Raw genomic sequence first — 24,145 nt, 5'->3', positions numbered from 1 at the left:
TACCCAGGAGCCTCTCTCTCCTATCAATTAACCAGGACATTCTCTGGAAACAGGTTTTCTAGGCAAACAGAGATGGGCCCTGGGTGCCTTCTGGACTCCACTCCTCTGTGCTTTCTGCTGCCCGGCTCTTGGCAGCTTCTGCCCTGTATCTTTCCTGTGTGCTTTGGGGTTGGCTGCTGTGTACCCAGGAAACAAGGTTTAATTACCCCTGATTTCCTTCCTGCCTGCCTCCCTGCTGTTAGCATGTGAAACTCTCATGGGCATCTCCTTCCAAGGCCAACCAGTGTTCTGAATAATTAGCTGGAGTTTGTGCCTGCTGCTGAGGCTGTTTTACGGGTCCCAGAGTCTGCAACATACTAGGGACCCCCAGTGAGGTCCCTGGTATGTGTTTGGGTGGGGCTGGGATGGACACATAATCTTCCCCTTGGCAGTACCCATTGTCTGTCTTCTTTTGTGTAGCTAATTATCATTTTTCCAGCTAGGTAAAATGCTTTTCTCCTACAACTCCATGTCAGCTTTTCCAAATAAATGGCCTCCACCAAGACATATTTATGGACATGTCTTATCTACAAGAAACCTAGTAAGGGAAAAAAAATGAGTGAGAAGGAATGTTGTACTTTTCTCAGTAGAACACATTTAGTGATTTCTCCTTATTTATTCATTTAACCTGCATTTGAAAAAAAGTCATTATTATTATTTTTTTTTCCATACAGGGTCTCCCTAAGTCGCCCAGACTGGGTTTGAACTCCTGGGCTCAGGCAATCCTCCTTTCTCAGTCTCCCAAGTAAGTGGGACTGCAGACACACACCACCGTAACCTGCAACCCACATTTATTAGTTTATTTATTTTATAGATTTTTTTTTAGTTACAGTTGGACACAATACCTTGATTTTATGTATTTATTTATTTTTATGTGGTACTGAGGATCGAACCCAGCGCCTGGCACGTGCTAGGCAAGCGCTCTACCGCTGAGCCACAGCCGCAGTCCCCCCTTCATTTATTTTTATTGAGCATCTTTTATGTGCCAGGTTTGAAGATCCATTGGTGAGCAATGAGAAGGACATGGTCTTTCTCTGCGAGACATTTACCGCTTCAGAACAGCCATCAGTTCAAACCAAGGGTCATGAAGCATGAGCTGGGCGGAGAGTTCAAGAGCCCTGATGCCCAATAGCTCAAACCTGAAAGTTCTCCTCTGGGGAGACTCCAGTCCAGGCCAATTGAGCCTCGTTATTCTTTGCCATCCATTAAAACCTATCACCTCCTTTCAGATGTCAAAGACTTAAAGGAACAATCCAACCTAAGACAGTTTACTTTGGCAAGAATGAAGAATGGCATACATGGTCTTTGTCCTCAGCACAGGAAGAGATGAATAAATACAATTCCTATTCTTGGGAACTTGCAGTCTTGATGAGGAAGTTATAATGAACTATGATCAGTGCAATGACAGCGTTAAATTCTAGCCCAGGGCGTCCCAAGCTGGGGTGTAGGTTAGGAGGGAGTAAGACATAACAATTTTGGGTGCTATACAGACTTTTTACTACTGAGCTCCATCCCCAGCTCTACAGACTTTTTCTTTTTTTTTTAATATTTCATTAGTTATTGATGGACCTTTATTTATTTATTTGTATGTGATGCTGAGAATTAAACCCAGTGCTTCTTCACACAGGCAAGGCAAGCACTCTACCACTGAGCCACAACCCTAGTCCCATTTTTTAAAAAATACTTATTTATTTTTTTAAATCGTAGTTGGACACAATACCTTTATTGTATTTATTTATTTTTATGTGGTGCTGAGGATCGAACCCAGGCCCTCACACATGCTAGGTGAGTGCTCTACTGCTGAGCTACAACCCCATTCCTCCAACACAGATTTTTAATAGTGATAATTGTGTGTGTGTGAGTGTGTGTGTGTGTGTGCGTGCACGCGCGTGCGCTGGGGATTGAACCCAGGGGCTTTCTACCACTGAGCTGCATCCTCAGTCTTTTCTATTTTTTGAGACAAGGTGCCACTAAGTTGCTTAGGGCCTTGAACTTTCAATCCTCCTGCCTCAGCCTCCTGCATTACTGGGATTACAGGTGTGCACCACTGCACCTGGCTTGTCCTTGTATTTTTAGTGATGATTGGGGGAAAATATAACAGTACCTCAGCTCCACATTAAAGGTTTCTTTCATCGATTCATTCATTTGACACATACTTAGAGGCCACAACTCTGCCTGGCATTATTCTAGCCCCTGGATATTCCTCAGTCAGCAAACAGGTAAAAGTCTCTGCCCTCATATGTTTTTGCGTTAGATTAAAATACATATGTACAAGTGTTGAAGGTGAGATGATTTAAAGGAAGAAATTCCCACATGTAAAGAATAGGAGAATGTAGGGGGCCATTTGGAGCCAGCTCTGCCTCTTACTTGATAGGTGATCTCAGACAAGTTTCTTAACTTCTCTGTGCCTCATTTTCTTCATCTGAAATAGGGAAATAGTGTCTACCTCACTAGGATTTTTTTTTTGTGTGTGGTGCTGAGGATTGAACCCAGGGCCTTATGCATGCAAGGCAAGCACTCTACCAACTGAGCTAGATCCCCAGCTCTCACTAGGGTTTTGTGGGAGCCCTGCATGAGCTGAGCATGTGTCATGAATATAGTGCCTAGGAAGTGGTAAGCACCACAAAGGTGTTTGTTAATTTTAAAAATTGTGAAAATGAAGCAATGCCTCAATTCTGGGAAGCTCAGCCTGGGATCTTCCCAAGTACCTGGAGAACATGTTAACATCCGGTTTTCCGAGGCTCCACCCTGGAGAATTTGACCTAGAAGAATTGGGGCAAGGCCCAGGTTTACCAACCTCCTGCTCTCACCTCCACTTCCCTGATGGTGAACCATCCCGGGCCCAGATCAGGACTCCTCTAGGGGCGAGAAGGATGGTCTGATGTCTTCCTCAATACTGTGGCACCTTGAAGAAACAGTCCAATGGTTGGGTTTGGGGAGAGGGGTTGGGCTGAGGGAGCTGCAGGTGTGAAGAGGCAGCAGCAGAGAAAGGGCTTATTCATGGAACTGCAGACGCTTACCACGATTGGGGTGTCCCTAAGACAGGCTGTGCATCCTGACTTCAGGATGGATTGTAATTGTCTCTGCACCAAACTTGCTGAATCAAGCTTAATGGAAATCTGCCAACAAGGAACATTTTGCAATTTGGAGCAGTTTTTGTTTTAGGGCTTAGATTATTGCTCCCTTAAGCCCAAAGCAGCTGCTGTGAGAAAGACCCATTCCAAGGAGATGTTTTTAGGGAGCAGCAGTCCCAACCCCACTTAACTGACTTCAGAGAGAAGGGAAATGTGAAGAATCTATTGGGCTTAACTCCTTAAAGAAGATGCGAGTTCACATAAACAAAATTCCCCCCCCCCCAGCCCCCAGCAGTGGAGATTGAGACCAGGGATGCTGTACCACTGAGCTACCTCTCTAGTCCTTTGTAGTTTCTATTTTGAGACAGGGTCTCATTAAGTTGCTCAGTCTGACCTCAAACTTGGGATCCTCCTGCCTCACTCTCCCAAGTTGCTGGGATGACAGGCGTGCGCCACTATGCCTGGCTCCGGTGATCTTGCATTTTCTGGGAATGCTTGTCTGGGAAGTTCTTTGAAGGAATAATATTCTCAAGGTCGCTCTCATAACCCCATCTCATCATGACAGGAATGCACTCTGGGATCTGTGATGGACCTAGGTTCAGATTCCAAGTCCATCTTAAAGTAGACACATGACCTTGAACAAACTATGCAGTTGCTTAAGATCTTGGTCTTGTCATCTGCACTAAAAGAATCATGTACAGAATGAATGGTGTAATGTGTGTCTTTGACACAGTGGCACATAGCGAAACTCTTTAAGTGACAACATGTTTTCACTTTTTCATCAGAAAAAGTGACCTTGCATCCAGAAAAAAAAAGAGGAAGGCAATGGCTGGACTGACCATGAGGAAGTTTTCACTTGGGACTTAAGACGACTCTGATGGGTGCGTGTTAAGATGTTAGAGTAAAAGCTGAGAACACAGTTCAGCTTTCTGGGGGATCCTGATGACCTGGTGCCTTAGAAACAGAGCACAGAAACCTTTGGATGGGGCTAGGAAGTCTAAAGAGAGGAGGACATTACTCACCTGTGGGTGTTAGAGTCTGCACACTCCCAGCCTCCTGAAGGCCTGCAGCCCAGCCGTGTGTGGCTGCCAGGAGGGAAGGAAGGAGGAGAAGGTGGCTGGGGAGTACGAAGACAAAGAGTCAGAAAAAAGGAATGAGGGGGCTTGGGCATGGTTGGCTGCTCAGAGGCTGTCCCGTCCGCCAGGACACATCAACGTGGGCAGCGAACCTAGATGGGGAGGAATGAAGGGACAAGAGACACAGAAGGATGACAGCAAGACAGGGGTCTGATCAAGCTGCAAACTTTTATTGTTCACACAGGGGTATTTATATGCTGGGGATGGGGAAGCTCTCTAATCAGCAATTGCTGGATGTGGGTGGTAAAACTGCCAGGTGCAAGATGTCTGATCATCCTGATAACCGCAGGATGTTCCAGGGAGATAGGTAGCTGCAGGATGCCTCCAAGGCAGGATGTCTCCCAGGGGGCTGTCAGGCTAATCTTTGAAGGAGAATTTCCTTCTAGTCCCCGACATCTCCCCCTTTCTTATATAAAATATTTGACCATACCTTACCGGCCATGTTTTTAGGGGGTGATAGAGGCTCTGTTCCTCTAGGAGGCCTTAGAATATCTCCTGATCCGAGCGAGCGTCTTCACTAGGAGATTTCGTGGTGGCCTTGGCATGTTTTTGGAGGAGACGGCTTTGAGGGGGGAGCATGCCAACCGCCATGCACCAGAGCGTGTCACTCAGAGGTCTTGGGTTTTGGGATCCTTGGATCCATCCTCCTGCAGTCCTTCCTGCACCCTCCGTTATTATGGCGTAACGTCCTCACTCCATGGGTGAGTCCTCCCCCAAGCGGAGGGGCCCATGGAGGAGCGAACCCTTATGGCAAGGGCAGTAGATGGTTGGTCAGAGCTGTTACTTATACTTTTATATAAGAAAGAGAGATCTGTGGGGATGTAAACTTAAGAAATAAGCCTGAGAGAAGGGTAGAACATCCTTTTAAATGTTGGTAGCAGGGTCTTCCATCTCCAGATGATGATAGTGGACCTGTATGGGCTTAGAGGCCAAAATATTAATCTGTTCTTTAATAAATTGTACCAGCCTGTTTATAATGTAGGGTCCTATGGACACCATTAAAAGTAAACCCAACAAAGGGCCTAATAGGGGAAGAAGGTAGGGTAAAAATCCATTAAGCCCAGTCCAGAGGGGATTTTCAAATAGTTCCCTTCTTCTCTTTTCTAGATCTTCTTGAAGCTGCTTAATTTTAGTGCGTACGATGCCTGATTTATTGGCATAAAAGCAGCATCTTTCCCCTAGGGCCAAGCAAATACCTCCCTGGTTAGCTGTCAGCAAATCTAAGCCTCATCTGTTTTGAAGGACCACTTCTGCCAGGGAGTCTATTTAGTCCTGTAAATCTTTAATGGTTCCTGATAGAGTTTGTACATCATCTATAAGTTGTTGAGATAGGCGACGGTAAGAGTGTATAGCCGTGCCTAAGCCAGCTATACCTGTGCCCACAGCAGCTGTTATTCCAAGGCTGGCAAGGAGTGGTAAGGCCTGTATTGCCCGCCTGTGTCTTTTGACTAAGGTGTCTAGGCTAGGAATGGGTAGAGGTTCATCTCCTGGGACAATAGTTATATCAGGGAGAAATAAGGCAAGAACACAGCCACCGGTCCAATTCGCTGGAAGCCTGGGGAAGGCTGAGTTTCCTCCACACATAAAAACTGTGCCATTGGGGGGACAAAGAGATGGGGTGGGTGAGGAATAATTCTGTACTGTTGAGCAATTTCCAAAGGAAGTAACTCCAACATCAATACCATAGGTATTATTCTGCATCAGGGACCAAATATACCCTGGCATACCTCCCCTCAGTGACCTGCTTCCTCCAACTACATCCTATCACCTGAAGTTTCCACCACTTCCCAATAACCCTATAAGCCCTGAGTTCATCAATGGGGGAAGCTATTCATGTGTTCAGAGGCCTCACGATCCAGTCCTGCCTCTGAACACTGCTGCATTGGAGACCAAGCCTTCAACATAGAGCTTTTGGGTGACATTTCAGATCCAAATCATAGCAACACAGACCCATGCAAAGCAGACTGTATACGTGCACGTACACACACACACACACACACACTTTAGAATCAAGAGAAAACTAATACAGAGCAGCACAAGTCTTCTATCAGAGGCTTCAAGGGTGCAGAATTGACTGAGGTTAATGGGGAAGAGCTTCCTGGCATCACTGAATTTTGATCAGGGATTTGAAAGATTGGAAGACCAGGGGCTGTGGGAAGAGTCATATGATGGTGTTTTTTTCAGGGTTCCTTCAGGGACCGTGCTATTTCCTTCAGGGTTCTAATACCTATCATACAACATTTTTTTGCTCTTTGGTCTTCATCTGCCTGAGCCTAAGTTTCCTCCCCTGTGAGATCAGATGCCCCTGTTTGCCCAGGCAAATGCGGACCAGTTCACAGCATTTTGTTCTCATGGCTGGACTGCTTTGTATTTTTAAAACATTGTGACTGTGCTGGGGCTGGGGCTCAGTGGCAGAGCACTTGCCTAGCATGTGGGAGGCACTGGGTTTGATCCTCAGCATCATATAAAAATACAGAAAGAAAATAAAGGTGTTGTGTCCATCTACAACTAAAAATATTTTTAAAACGTTGGGACTTGGTTTTTATCTTTAACTTATCGAATTTGAAATTACCGGACACCAACTATGTCAAAGGACACTAGAAGGGATGTGCTGGTCCCACTGCACTCTCTTTGGGAGATAAGGATTCAAAATCCTGAGACTGAGAATCTATGTGGTCTGCTGTGGGCATCTCCTTGACAAGAGGAGGTCAAGGTACCCCTGAACCTGCGAAGCCCACCCACATAGAGCAAGAGGGAACACCAAAAGGAGGTGGGGCGTTATCAAAGAAGAGGACCCCAGGTACCCTTGAAAGTGGCAGGAGGGACGGTCCCAGCCTGCTGCTGGAGGACTGTGAGCTCCCTGTGTGGCCTGTGTCCTGTCCTGTCGGGACCTCCGCCCTTTCATCTGTGAAATGGGTTTCTCAGTGTGACTTTAGAGGTCTCTCCAATCAGAGTGTGCTCCAGCCCACGGCTGCTCCCATTTCCCGGTGTGTGGGGGGAGTTAGCCTCCCAAGCCTCCCACCCCTGTGGAGAAGAAGGGGGAAGTAAACACACTGGCTTCTGAATGGCAGATGCTGGTGAGGGGCCGGGCAGAGGCATTCCTGACGGGACTGTGCTTCTGCAGGGAGATCTGCCAGGTAAGGAAAGTGACGGTCTGGGCTGTTGAACACAGAGTGGGGTCTGCCAGGCTCCTGGAAAAGCCACCTCAGGATCCCCAGTGGACCGGGCAATGGGGTGATAGCTGAGGGTTGAGGCACAGAGACCTGGTGTTTGTCTACCGGCTCTGCCTTTCCCACACTGAGGTGCCCTTAGGCCCTGGCTCAAGGAATGTGTTTGCTCTCCCTCCTCCTGCAGCCTCCCAGCGTCACACAGGGTGCTTTGTGAAAAATTCAAGGCAGTTCAGGCGGCTCTAAAAAAATATGAGGCTGGCTGGGCGAGATGGTGCAGGCCTGTCATCTCAGCGACTCTGGAGGCTAAGGTACGAGGACAGAAAGTTCAAGGCCAGCCTCAGCAGTTTAGCGAGGCCTTAAGCAACTTGGAAAAACCCTGTCTCAAAATAAAAACTAAAAAAGGGCTGGGGATGTGTCATGTGTCTCAGTGGTAGAGGGACCCTGGGTTCAAACCTTGATACTACAAAACAAAACCAAGAGAAAACCCCAAATGGACAGAATCCTAGCTCCTTGTTCATAGGTTGTCATGAAGAGTCAATGAGAAAAAGTATTAAAGTGCTTTGCCTAGTACTAGGCACGTAGAAAACACTGGATCAAAGTGCTATTACTTTTATTATTGTTGTTAACGTTTCCAGTTAAATGACCTTAATATTTAGGATTACCTGGTGTGTTACTGACCGGTTTACAGACAAGTACTCATTAGAGCAGAAAGCCCAGGGTCCTGGCCTAAGCACCGTGACTTCGCACTTGTTCACAGCACACAGCTAGGGGATGGTGCTGCCACGGCCACAGACCCAGACAATCATGGTGGAGTGATGTGGACCTCCCCACTCTGTGGCTGTCTTTAGGCGATAGTCCAAATCCCTGTATCCTGCCCTGGGTGATCTGGCTAGGGGCCTACCCATGGACCTCACCCAGAGGTGAAAATTCCTTTGTACTTTCTTTTCCTTCTCTTCTAGTTGGAGAACTAGGTCTCAGAATATGTGGTGTGTCTAACCCACACTCATCCTCCAGATCTGGGTGGAAAATTTTCCCTGAACCCCTGCCCACCTCCAGACTGACTCCCCAACAGCACTGTACTTCTTTATTCTAATTTATTCCCTTGAATTTATTCAGTTAAATATTTGAGTAAACACTTGTTCAATGTCCCTTTTCTCAACCAGATGGTTGAATCTGGTTCTTCCACACTGGTGCCTCCTTTATTTGTAGGAAGTACCCAATAGATATTTGCTGACTGGGGCAGTCTGTGTGTGGGGACAAGAATTGGTGTGGAACTGGGAACTAGCCTAATTTGCAAGGCAAATTGCCCCTAGTTTTAGGAGATCATCCTGTGTTCCAGGATGACAAGGAAACAAATCCTGTCTTAGAAGGTCTGAGGTCTTGAAACAACCGAGAAAGTTCAGGAAGACTGTATCTTCTCTGAAGAGTGACTTCAAACATTAAGGCTATGATTGTCCCTGTGTGTGTCACATGTTCTGCAGTTTAACCCTGGAGCAACATGGTAGGTGCCAACTCCTTTGGACACACACTTAAGCAGCCTTCCATGCCATGTGTAAGAACACACTGACTGCATTTATTCAACAATACTCGAGCCCCAGTATGTGCTAAGTGCTGGGGATGTCCCCACACAGAATCAAGTAGCCCAATTCCAATGCAGAGGCAAGAGGAGGAAGCAGTCCATTTCAATATGGTGTGGTAGCCAAGAAGCCACAGGAAGAAAGAGCCAATTCCTGCTGACTCTGCCTGGCTAGCTGACCTTGAGAAAGGCATCTGCTGACTAAATCTCAGCATTCTGCAGTGTGACAACAAGGAAGTGAGTGTGGTCATCTTACTGGGCCTTGTGAAATAAAACACAACAGGTAAAGGACTGGTCAATGAGAAGGCTTCCCTGGGAGCCACTGCTCCCCAGCTGTTTTGAAAGGGGAAGCAGGCAAGCAGAGATCAGGGAGGGCTTCCACGAAGAGGTCACATTCCAAATGAGACCTGGAGGGTCAGGAGTGGGGTGGAGGGCCACGAACGGCACTCAGGCCGAGGGAAGAGCTAGAACCAGATCCAAGCGCAGAGCGTGCCTAGCGTTTCAGGAAAATCAGAAATCGCCTCAAGGAGTTGGTGACCAAGATCAGAGGGGCTGGTGTGGCAGGAGATGAGTCAGGGCATCCCACCCCCAAGTAGGAAGATATTTGTGTTTTACAGTCAGATCAAGGAGGGCCACTAAATTCTCTAAATAATCAGGGAGGGGTCTGATGAGTTATCTTTTTAAGACCATTCCTGGGCCTTTGAGGCAACCAGATGAGAGAAGCAGGAAGCCTATAAATCCCCAGGAAAAAGACATCTGTGGGTGGAAAGAGGGTGTTGGCAGTGGGCAGGGAGACATGGGGACAGAGCAGAGAGGCCTTTAGGAGCAGTATGTAGAGGGCTGGATGATGCACAAAAATGGAGGAGGAGGGGAGAGAGGAGGGAAAATTCTCTCATTTACTGAACCTCTGCTGGAAGAGTTCTTGTATCTTATCTCATTTAATGCTCTCCAAAGCCCAGCAGAGATATGGCGTCTGCATTCCTCTGGCTGTCCCACACACCGCTTTCTCCCTGCAGATCAGCAGAGTCAGGCTCCGAGCATCAAGTTTGCTCTGGATGGTGCAGTGAGTTGGGGGCACAGCCAGTATGCAACACAGGCCTTCAGAAGCCGCAGGCCTTCGTTGCTGAACCTATTTTGTTTGTCCCACTCCTGAAACTTCACAAAGTACAGGATCCCAGGCCTCACCTCTCTGCATACTCTGGTTGAATAACTCTAAGCTGGACTTGGAATCTGTGTTTTACAAAAAGGTCTGACAAGCTGGACGCAGAGGCACTCGCCTGCAATCTCAGCCACTTAGGAGGCTGAGGCAGGAGAATCACAGGTTCAAATCCAGCCTCAGCAATTTAGTGAGGCCCTAAGCAACTTAGTGAGACCCTGTCTCAAAATAAAAATTAAAAAGAGCTGGGGATGTGGCTCAGTGGTGAAGCGTTCACCACTGGGTTCAATTCCCAAAACAAAACAAAACAACAACAAAAAAATTGTTCTCAGATGATTCTGGAGAAATTTTTAAAAACATCTGGGCCCTTCCACGTGGCTCTCAGGAGCTTAGAGCCACAATTACCCAAAGAATACAAAATAGCGAACATCTGTTCTTCCTTTTCCCTTTCTTTCTTTTATGTTTGTGCTACTGGGAACTGAAACCAAGGGTACTCTATCACCTCACTGACCTACCCAGGCCCCATCCTATAAAAGTTTTTGAGACAGGGTCTAAGTTACCCTGGCTGGCCTCCAACTTTCTGTCCTCCTGTCTCAGCCTCCCTGGTGACTGTGTTTACAAGCCTGCAACATCACTCCCACTAACATCTGTTCTTTTTGAGTGCACATCTTTTCCCTTTGGAAAAGGTCTCCCTACCTGATGGGTTGTCCATCACAGAGGTGGGGCTGGAAATCAGGCTGATCAGTTGGGTCTTAGGGTGACTCCAGGAGACCAGTGAGAATCCTTTCTGAGCTTTTGCATAAGGAGGGAAGGAGAGGATTTCATTCTTGAGGAACTTTCATAAGCCTATAGCTGCCCTTCTTGGCCCCAGGTGGGAAGACGCCGTCTGAGATGAAGCTATAGAGAGAATCCTGCAGTTCTTATTTAAACCCCTGGATTGGGCTAGGGATGTGGCTCAAGCGGTAGCGCGCTTGCCTGGTATGAGTGTGGCCCGAGTTGGATCTTCAGCACCACATACAAATAAAGATGTTGTGTCTGCTGAAAAACTAAATATTTAAAAAAAAAAATTCTCACTCTCTCTCATTCTTTCTTAAAAATAAATAAATAAATAAATAAACCCCTGGATTGACTCACCCCTGCTTTTTCAGTTACATAACACCTTCCTTCCTTCTTCCTTCCTTCCTTCCTTCCTTCCTTCCTTCCTTCCTTCCTTCCTTCCTTTTGCTTTTGCCAGTTTGAGCTGAGTTTCTGCCCTTTGAAACCTAGAGTCCCTGACTGAAACTGTTGTTGAGGCTTCTGCTGCCAGGAATAACAACCAAAGAGAGAAGAGATTTGGCAAGAGCTGAGTGCAGAGCAAAGGAGTAAATGAGGTTAAAAAAAAAAAAAAGATTGACAACCTTAGGATAGATTTTTTTTTTTTTCAGTACTGTTAAGGGCCACAGCTGAGTCGGGATGACCATGGCATTTTGCCAGAAGCGAGCCATTGAGATGATGATGGTTATGTTAAGCTGTGTATTCAGTTGTATACAGACCTTTACTGTCCGGCAATAGGGCGGCTCTTGCTGCCTCCGGCGCCTGCTACTCCAGGGGTCCGAGAGGGTAGGCACGAGCCGGTGTAGAGCTGGGAGAGTTGGGGCGGGGGAGCATGTGTGCAGTGTGCTGGTGGAGTTCGGAAATAAAGTTTGTTCCTGCTTGAGTGACTTGTGATTTGTGCCCAGCCAGACTGCGGCACAGTACTAGAGATTGAACTCAAGGCCCTGGCATGCTAGGGGTGCTCTACCACTGAGCTACATCGCCAGTCCTTTTTAAAAGTTTTACCTTGAGATAAGGTCTTGCTAAATTGCTGGGGCTGTCCTCCATCTTATGATCCTTCTGCTTCAGCCTCTAGAGTAACTGGGATGACAGGCGTGCATGTCCAGCAGCAGGCAGAATCTTAAGTATACATTTATTCATTTGCTTATGCTTCTTTCACTTATTACACAGAATTGTGTATGTTCAACATTGTGCATGGTTTTCAGGGCACAATGATGAAAGAAAAGATCCACACCATGTCCTTGAGGGGTCTAGCAGGGAGAAAGAGAAGTAAACAGGTGATTTTCCTTCCTAGATCAACATGCCCTGTGAATAAGGTCCAGGAGAGGGCAAGAGGGCAGCCTGGCCTGGGAAGGCACCACCTACAAGGTCCCTTCCCTGGAATGCTGAACACATTCCTTCCCACCTCCATCAGACACAGAGCCGCGCACAGAACCCCTGAGGGAAGAGACAGAAGCTGCCCTGGAGATGCCCACATCTGGCTGCTACATCAGATCAGGCTACATCTGGCTACATCTCTCTTTCACTTGGGTCTTCAATTCTTCCTTTTTCAGTTTTGTCCCACTGTGTGGAAATGAATGATCTCTTCTGCCTAATAAAGTAAAATAAAATAAAATGAAAATCTGCCCGGATGTGGCACACACCTGGAATTCCAGGAGGCCAAGCAGGAAGACAGCAGATTCAAGTCCAGCCCTAGCAATTTAGCAAGCTCTGTCTCTACAAAACAGTGAAAGGACTAAGGATGCAGTTCAGAGGTACAGCACCCCTGGCATCAATCCCCAGTATAATCCACCAATAGATAACTAAAAATCTATTTAAGCAAATCAAAACAAAGTAAATTTCTTAATTTTTGCCTGCACTTGATGCATCCATCTCCTTCTTACCTTCTCGGCTAAGCTTCTTCCTCCTCCACCCCCCAGGGTGCCAAGCCACTGGGCTCTGGTTAAGCTTCTTGAAAAGGTGACATGGAAACTTGGCTTCCACTTACCCTCCTGCTGACATTTCATGCCATCACATCACCAAATGGCTCTTCACTGAGCTATTCACCAAAGCATTCCTAAGTCACTATTAGATGCCGGACTTTGATGTGGGCACTGACGATCCATTGTTGAACAAGAGGATGAAGTTTTTATTTTTCAAAGAGTTGATTGTCATAAAGAGCAAGGAGTGCCCGGCTGGTATCACACACCTGTTATCCCAGTGGCTTGGGAGGCTGAGACAGGAGGATCATGAGTTCAAAGCCAGCCTCAGCAAAAAGTGAGGCGCTAAGCAACTCAGTGAGATCCTGTCTCTAAATGAAATACAAAATAAGGCTGGCGATGTGGCTCAGTGGTTGAGTGCCCTTGAGTTCAACCCTTGGTACCCCCCAAAAAAATGTTAAATAAAGAGCAAGGAGTGTTATCACAGGCAATGTTGGTCCTCCTTGGAAACTCTGGGATTGGTCAAAAAACAGTAGAAAGTGAGCCATGAAGAATGAATATGGTCAGCTATGGGAGCCTGGTGTTGGTGGACGGGCCAGTAGCAGGGAAGAGTGCCTTGAGCACAGGGGATTGGAGGATGGCTTTGGATGGGAGGAACAGCTGGAGCCCTCTGAAGGGTTTTGAGCAGAATCTGTAATCTTTGAAAGTTGGCTGGGGTTTCAGTGGTGGAGGAGACAGAGGTTCTGAAGCTTCACCAAGCTCTCCAGGGTTTATTGAAGCACAGTTTCCATCTCTTGAGATTCTAATTTAGATTATGTGTCTGCATCTTTGGGAGATCCAGGAGAAAGTGTTGCAAGAGGGCAGGGTGTTGGGGTATGCTGAGCAGCTGTTACAGGTGGTGGATTAGACAAGGGAACGTAAGAGACTCTCCTTGTCCTCGTTTTGTGGGTAGGGGGAACAGGTGGGTCCCAGAAGAGCCTGGGTCTTGCCAAGCCCAGTGGAGCTCCTGGCTGTCCTACTGCACACTCACTCGCCACTTTTGACATGGCTCTAGCAGAGGAGCTTCCTCCCCAGGTGGGTTCCATCCTCTCTAGCTTCCCTCCATCCTGCTGAGGATATCTTCTCCTGTGGCTCCTCTTCTAGTACTTCCTAGACTCTGTTCTTGATTCATTTCTCAGGAGGTGGGGGCTACAGCTCCCAGTGCTTTAACTCCCCCACCCCCGCTGCTACATAGCAATTGTCTAGTGTTGGTAAAATGACTCAGTCTTGGGCTGGTGATGGAGCTCAGTGGAAGAACATGCACCCAGCATGCATGAAGACTTGGGTTTGATTCCTGGTGCTACAAAGGAAGAGAGAGTGAGAGAGAGAGAGAGAGAGAGAGAGAGAGAGAGAATATTCAAATGCCACTAGTCCATAAGTGCCTGGCGCAGAATCTTTTCTATCTTGTTTATCTCAATATCTGTTCCTACTCCTAGGACAGTGTGAGCACACAGTAGGAGCTTAATACATATTTATGACTAAAGGAATAAGTCCTACTTTTCCTATTTGTCAGTTCAGTGAATGCAGGCAAATTACTTAACCTCTCAAAGTTTCAGGCTTCTCGTTTGTAAAATGAACTTTAGAAATAGTATTTTCCATAATGGCACTGTCATGCACATCTGTAATCACGTGGCTCAGGAAGCCAAGGTGGGGAAACGGAAAGTTCAAAGCTAGCTTCAGCAACTTAATGGGATCAGGCTTGAATGAAAACAAATAAATAAACAAATGAAAAGTGTAGGGATGTGGTTCAGTGGTTAATTACCCTTGGGTTCAATCCCTGGTACACACATACACACAATATATATATATATATATATATATATATATATATATATATATATATATATAATTATATATATATTATTTATATATATATCTGAGGATGTAACTCAGTGGTAAAGCATTCTTGGGCTAAAAAAAAAAAGAATTTCCCTTTGTTGGGGAAGAAATAAAATTATGCACTTAAAGTGTTTAGCATACAGTAAATATTAACTACTGTTATGGTTGTGACTTTAGGCCAGTTATTTGAGTTGTCTAAATGTAAGGTATTGTCCCAATCAACTATTACTAGCTAGGGAGCTAGGCTGCTCTGGGGGTCTGGGAGAAGGAGGGTAAGGCAGAAAGTATGTGTGTACTCTGTACTCTCCCCTCCCCCACCTACAGACCCCCAGTGCACTCCAGAGTTTGCCTGGTAATGGGGTGATGAGGCGATAATTGGAAGAAAGTGTTGGGGTGATGGCCCAGCTCCCAGGCATTGTTTAAAAACAAAGAACATTCCTTTCAGCCTGGGAATATTTACATGCCATTAACACTTGTTCCCTCCACTCTTCTTCCTGGAGTGCTCAGCATATACTAATATTGAATGAGATAAAATTAAAAGTGAAATCCACTCACAGTTGTTTAGAGTCACCTCTAGCCAGTTTGGCAAAGCCTGAATCCCTGGGTGTTTTCTTTAAATTTTCAGTTTTTCAAAACTCCCACCAGGAGACAGAACAACCCAGGGCTAATGCTATGGCTATGGTGGTGAGCGATAGTCTTTTTAGTTGTATTTAATTTATTTATTTGTAGTATGGAAGACAGAATCCAGGGCCTCAAACATGCCAAGTAAATGCTCTACGACTAAGCTACATTTTTGGCCCTAGTTTTATTTTTTTAAAAAGGAGGAGTTTTTTTTTTCTTTTTTCTTTTGGTACTGGGGATTGAACCCAGGGGTGTTTAACCACTAAGCTACATCTCTAGCCCTTTTTATTTTGAGACAGGGTTTCACTGAATTGCGGAGACTGGCTTTGAACTTGTGATCTTCCTGCCCCAGGATCCTGAGTGGCTGGGATTACAGGCATGTGCCACCAAGCCTGGCAGGAAAAGGTTTTTGTACTGTGTAGTGGTGAATTCCTAGTTAGGACTTAGGGACTTCCTCCAGCACTTTCCAGCCTAAAGATTATTGTTGGGAGGAAATGCTTCAGTGGGCCCTCAGCATGTATGGTAAAAAATAATTGAGCTAATCACAGGTTATAGCAAACAAACCACAGAAAACCCCTTAATGTGACATTTTTTGGTCCCCTTTCCCAAGTTTTGTGCCAGAGTTCATTTGTTTTAAAAATCAGCAGAAAACTTTACTTATATGTCCAAGCTATGAGCAGTCTAAGTATTACTCTGGGATTGTGAAAATTTTGTTCATTATAAAGTTTGATTGATTGTTTTTATAATGTTGATTCCTTTGTTGTTTCCAAATGGCAGCATAGAATAACACTTCCTTCCTTTTTAAACAAAATCATCCCAGGAATCCCCTAGGGGAGCCCTTGTTTCCAAAGTGTCTTGGGTAAAAGACAATCAGTATTGACTTATTCCTCCTCCTCCTCCTTCTTTTTTTTAATACCAGAGATTGAATTGGGGGATGGGGGCACGCTTAACCACTGAGCCATATTCCCAGCCCCTTTCTTTTTTTAGATTTTATTTAGAGACAGGGACTCACAGAGTTGCTTAGAGCTTTGCTAAACTGCTGAGGCTGCCTTTGAACTTTCAACTCTCCTGCCCCAGCCTCTGGAGCCTCTGGGATCACAGATGTGTGCCACAGCACCTGGCTAGCTTATATCTTGTATATTCCTGAACAAACTACAAGCTCCTGCCTTCCATCCCAAATCTGATCATTGACATCATTATCTACAAAACAGATTGCACAATGGCCTTAGGCTCCTGGGACTCTCTGGATTAGCTCAGCGGGACAGTAAGTGTTGTGGTCAAGATCTGCCTGATTTTCTGGAAAGAAGTTGGCATCTGTCCTGTTTTCAGACCATTCTGGGACTGACAATGGTAAAGCTGAGAGGTGGCCTAATGGGAGGTTGGAATCCTTCCCATCCATTCCCACAGCCAAGTTCGGCATCCTTAAGTTGTTTCCCGATCATTTGGAATGGGGAGTTGTTTTCCTAATGAGGAGCACTCTCCTATTCCTCGGGCTTGCCTGGACTTAGTGATTCAACCTAACACCTTCCCAGTTCCCAGGTGAGTCACAACAGGACTGCACTCCAGCCCTGGGCCACAAAGGGGCAAAGAGAGAACCGTTTAAGAGCGCCCCCGCTTTTTTAACACTTTGAACTCTTCAACGTCTGTGGATTGTATTTTCCTTTGAATTTAGGACATAGGGTGTGGTAGTTTGAAGCTGAGGTTGGGACTAAGTACCCAAAAGAAAGATCAAGAACAAGACATTAAGGGCTTGAACAGTTTATTCTAGGGGTCAAAGACAGTAATTATTTATTGATTTACGGATGGTGATGGATTAAAATTCCAAAGATAGTCCAGGGAGCTGAAGACCTTCTCTGGGTCTGAGACAATGAGGTAATTAGAACAGCAAAGGCACTTCCTTTCTCTGTAGTCACTGTTCTAGTTTCTGGTTTGGGCCGTGGGTTTTCAGAAGCTTATAATTAATAAGACATCTATTCAGAAGTGCCTTCTTATGGAGTAATGATGAGCATGTGTCATGAGTGTGTGAAAGCGGTTGGAAGGAAGGAGAGCTTGCAGTTTCTAAAATAATGACTCACATGACAGAGGCTAAGTATGTTTTATTTTATGATCAGAACAGTAGCATTTCCAAACTGGCTTCCTCCCAGGAGCAAGCAGTGAAACTGATGTAACAAATGCCTAAGGTAGGGGTGAGCAAGCTGTAGGCTTTTCCATGTGAAAAGAGAAATTAAACAGATTAAAAAAAAAAAAAAAAGCAAAGCAAGATAAGTAAACAAGGAAACTGCTGTCCTCTCCAAATCTAAATATGGAGACTTAACATGGGTATTCCACTGGACTAATACCCGTTCTCACGAATGGCTAGTTTGTTGACCGCCAGGCCAGTTCAGAGACCATCTAGGGCAGGTTTAGTAGATGGCCTGGTTTCAATCCCTTGGGCACATGATTGAGTCCTGTGCCTGTTTCCCACTCTGAAACATGGAAAAAACCCAAGTCCCTCCTTGGTGGGGTTGCTGTGGAGTTCTAAGCTGAATGCTTGAGAGTACCTAGCAAAGAGTCTAGCACTGACTGATATCACTGCATCAGTCTGTCGGGCCCCAAGACAGCAGCGTTCTTGAGTTGAGGACTTCAGATGTTAAGATGAGCCAAGGCATGGTGATAGGGCAAAAGTTTAACGGACTCCATTCTGCTTTTTGTCATAAGTTACATAACCCTCAAGCTCTTACATTTCCCTGTTTGTAGTATTAATACTAACATTCCTTCCAGGACTCCAGAGGCATAAATAGCCCATGTAAGGAGGGGCTGGCACCTGGAGCAGTAGGTAAGGTGCAAAAGATGGCTCCTGCCCTTCCTCCTTGGGTAGAGTCCCTGGCTAAGTGACCAGGGAAATGGCTAGAGTTAACCAAACTCAAGGCAGTTCCTTTATGGTCCTCCCAGCCCCCAGTCCTCCCTCTCTGTATACTTAACACTTAAGTGTTACCTTGAACCCCCTGCATCCCCTTTCCCTACCCCTAACCTTCTGACCTGCCTTTTGCCCTTTCCTAACTATCCATTCTGGCTCATATCAACCATCTCCAGGCAGCAACTCATAACCCTGAGAACTTAAAAGCCCTTAAGGCTCCCAGTCCCATTTTAACAAAGAAAAACCCTTGCTTTCCTTAGAGTAACTTTTCTCATCTTTGGAAGCCTGTCTTTTTTTTTTTTTTGGAGAAAAAGGGTACTGGGAATTTAACTTGGGGGAGGGGAGCACTTAACTGCTGAGCTGCATCCCCAGTTCTTTTTATTTTTTTGAGACAGTTCTTGCTAAAGTTGCTGAGGCTGGCTGCAAACTTGGGATCCTCCTGTCTCAGCCTCCAAATTGCTGGTAAGCCTGCCCTTTTAAGGTAAAATTCTGTTAATTTGTAATTGATGAAAATAGTGGAGGTAGGAGGGGAGAAAAGAAACAAAACACAACTTAACATTTGGCACAACTTATATATTTGCCAGTTATTTTATTTTTTTCTAAAAACAATAGAAAAAAAATCAACTTTAAAAAGAAAAATGTACTTAAATAAAAAAAAATTATGGTTTATAATATGATGCCTGAAATCTTGTGTAACTGCTATAAACGTTTTATTAAAGTTATTTACATTTGATACCATATTTACATAGGAAAATTGAGTAAACTTTTAAGATTTTTTTTTTAAAACAATTCTTAAATACAAATCTGTTTAAAGAAAAAAACAAAAAAACAAGATAGCAAGCATAAAAAAAGTTCTTTTATGCCCAAAGTCCTATTTGAGGCAGTTTATGGCTAAACCTTACAGTCCTAAGACCCAGCCAAGGTTGTGAGGTTGCACTTTGAACATGCATTTGAAGTAAGTTCATATTTTATGGTAATGGGTTGCTGCAGTTCAGTCAGAAGGAACCTTTTTCCTTGCTTTCCCTTAGTAAGGAGTGAGAATTTAGGAGATTCCAGTTCCTCCCTCCAACAGTTCAACTTAGGCACAAGAGTTCCGCAGCTGTTCAAGTTTCTGTTTTAACTGTTCTCGCCGCTTCCTCAACAAGTCCTTTTCTGAAATGAGCTTTTGCTCTTCTGCTTGGACGGACAGGATATATGCTGTGGCTTTTTTAAGGATTATTACCTTGGGGGCCTTTTCGTTGTTTTCCAACTCTGGGATCTGGTCACGCAGGGCAAAAAAGCTCCGTTTCAGCTCATTTCTCCTCTGGCGTTCCAAGACGTTGTGTGTCCGCCTCTTGTCATTCTCCTCCGTGTCCGAGGACCTGGGGCTGGCACATTTGCGGTTGTTGCTGATCTGTTTCAGGACTCTGCCACTGTCCAACTTAGCCCTCTTGGCAGCAGGACAGTCCTTCCTAGTGGAGGGGGGTGCTGCGTAATTGTGCTGGTGTGTGGAGACGTGGCACCTCTTCAGGACCAGTGGGCTGTGAGGAGGTTTGCTGTGGCTTCCTGCTGGGGGTGACACCGATTCTGACCTTCTGGCAGAAGGCTGTCTCTTTTCCACAGAGACGACATCAATTTCTTCCTCATCCTCTTGTTCTTCCTCTTTAAGAAAGAAAGGAAATAGATTATCACTGGGTTAGCAATGTTTCCTTGAACCAATCAATGATAAAGATTAAAATAGTGTCATATAAATACAAAGCGTTCATAGATTAGAAAGGACTCTTATCTCCTAGCTATCTCCTCTCCTCCTCCCAGAAAGGAGGAGTTTCAAAGGGAGGAGGACAGCTGGGGTTATGGCACAGGCAAGAAAATTACAATTCACCAGGATATGGCATTGATGCCAATTCTTACCTAAGACTTAATGAGGCTTTGGGCACACCCAATTCAACTGCATTCCCAAGCACCTCCTCTTTTTAGGGGACTTTACTAAGAACCCTTCAGGTGTTGCGAATGATAGCTGCAAATCTCTTGGTATGATTTTAGCAACTCCCTATTTTACTGGAAGTGTAAAAAGAAAAAAAAATCTTTTAGCTTTGCCAAAAGTCCTGTGGGTGGGGAAAGGAAAAAAAGAAGTCCAATTTTGGCAAGGATTTGCTTTCAAGTGTTCAAAACAGGCTGGAATCAAGCCAGCTCCTTAGCCCATCTACTCTTAAGGCACTTTCACTAGCTCCTGGCGCTCAGGCAGGAGGCTGTCCTGCCTGTCACTGCCTCTCTGCAGTTTTGTAGATGCCTAGCCCATTAAATTCCAACCGTTTCTCGGAAGTTAGGGGAAGAGAAGAGGGAGGCAATTCATTCCCCTTCCCAGAGATCAACTCTCTCTTATCCTCATTCACACCTCCCTTAGGGCAATTAAAATGCTTAAGAGTGGTAAGAGGGAGTGGATTGAGTTGCAAGATAAGCCAGAAGGTTTAAAAACTCAAATGAAATTCCTGAGGGGTGGGAGGGGAAGGCGAAGGACGGTCCAGGGGAATGGGATGGGAGGGAAACAGACTGGAGCTCCAAGATCTACCATATCTCCTTCCCAAAATAAGAAAAAAAAAGAAAGGCAGGGTTGACAAAGTGGCTAGTTTAGTTAGCTGCCCATGAGACCAGGAAAAGATGCCCGGTCACACCCTGTCTCCCTTAAACTGGCCTGGAGGGGTCCAGCTTACCAGAGTCGCTGCTGGTGGTAGGCGGTGTCTCCTCGTGGAGCACTAGGGGCTCGGGGCTGGCCCGCGGGGAGGACTCCGTGGAGGAGAGCAGAGAGTCCGAGGATGGAGAGAAGGCGGTGGAGTCGGGCGAGGCGCAGGGCTTGGGCGAGCTGCTGTCGTTGAGCGGGTAGGGGAAGACCACCGAGGGGTCGATGCACTCGGACGCTGCGGCGCTCAGGTCTTGTAGGTAGAGGCTGGAGGAGGAGCAGCCGCTGTGCCCGCGGGCGGGGCTCGGGCAGCCGGTGTCTTTGCGCGCAGCCTGATAGGAGGCCAGCTTCTCCGAGACGAGCTTGGCAGCAGCTGAGAAGCCGCTCCACATACAGTCCTGGATGATGATGTTTTTAATGAAGGTCTCGTCGTCCGGGTCGCAGATGAAGCTCTGGTTCACCATATCTCCTCCCAACAGCTCGGTCACCATCTCCAGCTGGTCGGCTGTGGAGAAACTGCCGCCGCCACCATCGTCGTCTCCCGGGGGGGAGAAAGACGCGACCGTAACATAGGGAGGCGAGCAGAGCCCGGAGCGGCGGCTCGGGGACAGGGGTGGGGTGGGCAGCAGCTCGAATTTCTTCCAGATATCTTCGCTGGGCGCCGGCGGCTGCAGCTCGCTCTGCTGCTGCTGCTGGTAGAAGTTCTCCTCTTCGTCGCAGTAGAAATACGGCTGCACCGAGTCGTAGTCGAGGTCATAGTTCCTGTTGGCGAAGCTGACGTTGAGGGGCATCGTCGCAGCAGCCTGTTGAAAGGGGGACACAAAGGGGGGCAGTCTTGAGTCGAGGGGCTGGTGTTGGTGCTGAAAACCGGCGCAGCAAGCACCACGGTGCCGAACCACTCCCCTCTAGAGCGCTATCCTCAGAAGGGGCCAGAGGGAGTCAGACAACCTTTTACTGCCTTCGGGCGACCCCCTACTATCTCTACTCGCCCCGGCGACCCCGCTGCATAGAGCCCTCCGAGTCCCCGCCTCATTGAAGTCGGGTGGGAGAAGCCCGGGAATGGGCTCCGCAGCCGCCCAAGGAAATCGGCCTTGGCCTCCATAAAGAGGCAGCGGGAGGTGGCGGTGGGGAATACAATCTGCCAAAAGCGAAGGCGCAAAGTTTTGCGCCACCTGAAGGAGAAGGCGAGAGGCGCCTTGACTGGAGCGGCCCCCTCCTGCGCCGGGCCAGTCCGCGCCGCCCGCTCGGCCCTACTCGCGCCTTGCTGCGTTCCTACCCCGCCGGCGCCGCCGCCCTCTCCGCCGCCTCCAACCCGCCCCCAGCGCGCCCCCCTTCCTTCCTCTGCCGGCTTTCTTTTCTCTCTCCGGCTGGAGTAGAGAGCTCAGCCTCGGGCTTTAACAACATTTCCCCACCCCCTCGTAAATAAGAGGGGTGTTAAATAATAACAGGGGCACCTCCCTTCAACACTCTGTAAGGCGACGCAACTGCGCCAGAGACCCCGCAGCGATTCCGCGCCCGGAGCCGGCGTCTTACCCCACCCCACCCCACCCCACCAAGGGTAGCAGCTGTTCTTGGATCAGCCCAGAGCCGGGCTCCGTCTTCCCTTCGCATCTCAGGGACGCGGGGACACCCGCGGACGGCGGCGGGGGAGTCAAGGCTGAGTGCGCAAATTCTCCCTGGTGTCCCCTACCCCCACCAACGACCTGGGCATATCCCTGATCCAGACTCCCTTTTCCCACCCTGCGCCTCCCCAACACTGAGTCCTAACACCTCTGGAGACCAGGTATTTGATCAGGTTTTAAATTTCACAATTATCATTATTTTTCAAAGCCAAACGCCAACTTCTTAAAAAGAGCGGGGGCGAGTTGGAATCGCCGTGGGGATCCACAGGCAGTCCCAATGCACCACAGTGTCTGCTTCGGCTGTCAAAAATGCGGTAAGCCGAAATTTAAATGTCCTCTCCGAGACTGGGAAAAGTCAGCGGCTGCGGAGCTATCTCTTTAACACGCAATATATGATACATACTCCAAAGAGCTCAGGATGTAAAGGCGTTTCGACTAACGCGAACCGGGGCACTCTCTCCAAAGAAAAAAACCCCAAAGCAAAACCCAAGCAGCAATTAATGCAATAAGACAGGAATAGAATATCCAACCGGCAGGGGTTAGCGTCAACATACATAGTAAAAAAAAAAAATCTCCAAAGCAAAATGCACCCCGTTTTCCCTTTTCCTTTCCCCTCACATCTCGACAAGTCACTGTACCCCGATCCTCATTAACCCCCACCCCACCCTGACCTACCCCAACTACTCGAAGAAAAGTGTCAGTAGTGTCTTTTCTGGGAGAAAAGACATCCAGACTTGGGCAGTCGTACTCATCGCAACCCCAAAGCTGTAGAGAAAATAAATGAAAAGACAAATAGATCTGGTGCTTACCGGGTTTTCAACTACCCGAAGGAAATCCAGCCTTCAAACGGCAGCCAGGAGCGCTTTCAGAGGAGCGGGTCCTGGGTAAAGGCGGGGAAAAGTGTCCCCAAATAGGCAGTATAGCCTCCCCGCTCCGGAGAGTCGCGTCCTCGATCGGGTATTTTAAGTTCCAGTGCAAAGTGTCCGCCCGCAGCAAAGGGCAAAGTTTCGCGGTTGCGGACCCCTGGAGGGGCTCCGCGGGAGGGCTGGGGTGGGGGCGGCTGGTCAGAAGACTAAGTCTCCTTTCACTCCGGGTTTCCCTTCCCAGGACGCCCGGAGCGACGCTCTGCTCGGTTCTTCCACCCTCACGGGTTCGCCCGCTCACTCCCTCTGTCTCTCGCTGGAATTACTACAGCGAGTGAGATAAAGCCCCGAAAACGACTTTTATACTGCTGTTACGCGCGATCCCTCCCCCTCGCTTCTTTTTCCCGCCAAGCCTCTAAGAAGCCCTGCCCTTCTCTAGGCAGGAGGGGAGCCAAGAGGCGGCCGCCGGGGCGCGGCGATGTTGGCGGCCACGAGAAGCGCAGCTCAGGGGTCCTCGGGCGCGCAGACCCTCGTATTATAAAGGGCTGGTGGGCGGGGATTCCACGGAATCTTTTTTTTTTCTTTCTCCCCCGCCCTCGGCTTTGGGAACCTGGGAGGGGCACTGCCGAGTGAGGGAAGGGGAGGAGACTCAGCCCCGCAGCCCGGCACTCCAGCTATCGGATGTAAACAGTATAAGGGCGCAGCAAGAATTAACTGCGCGCGCCT

The 24,145-nt window shown here is 47.4% G+C and overlaps 1 protein-coding gene across 1 annotated transcript; it reads right to left on the bottom strand.

The window, feature by feature from the left end:
* Positions 1-18,830: 18,830 nt before the first annotated feature.
* Myc (MYC proto-oncogene, bHLH transcription factor) lies at positions 18,831-23,929 on the bottom strand. The gene is made up of 3 exons (XM_046464943.1): positions 23,366-23,929; positions 20,969-21,737; positions 18,831-19,919 (listed from the first exon to the last, which is right to left on the bottom strand). The coding sequence occupies exons 2-3, from the start codon at positions 21,723-21,725 to the stop codon at positions 19,357-19,359; spliced, it is 1,320 nt and encodes a 439-aa protein (XP_046320899.1). The 5' UTR covers positions 21,726-21,737; positions 23,366-23,929; the 3' UTR covers positions 18,831-19,356.
* Positions 23,930-24,145: the final 216 nt, after the last annotated feature.

Source organism: Marmota monax, unplaced genomic scaffold, assembly GCF_021218885.2.
Source record: "Marmota monax isolate L192 unplaced genomic scaffold, Marmota_monax_Labrador192_F-V1.1 WCK01_AAM20220418_F8-fsc00003, whole genome shotgun sequence".
In the NCBI taxonomy this organism is placed as follows: Eukaryota; Metazoa; Chordata; class Mammalia; order Rodentia; family Sciuridae; genus Marmota; species Marmota monax.
The sequence above is the reverse complement of the archived record's forward strand: the minus strand, read 5'-3'. Positions and strand labels throughout refer to the sequence as shown.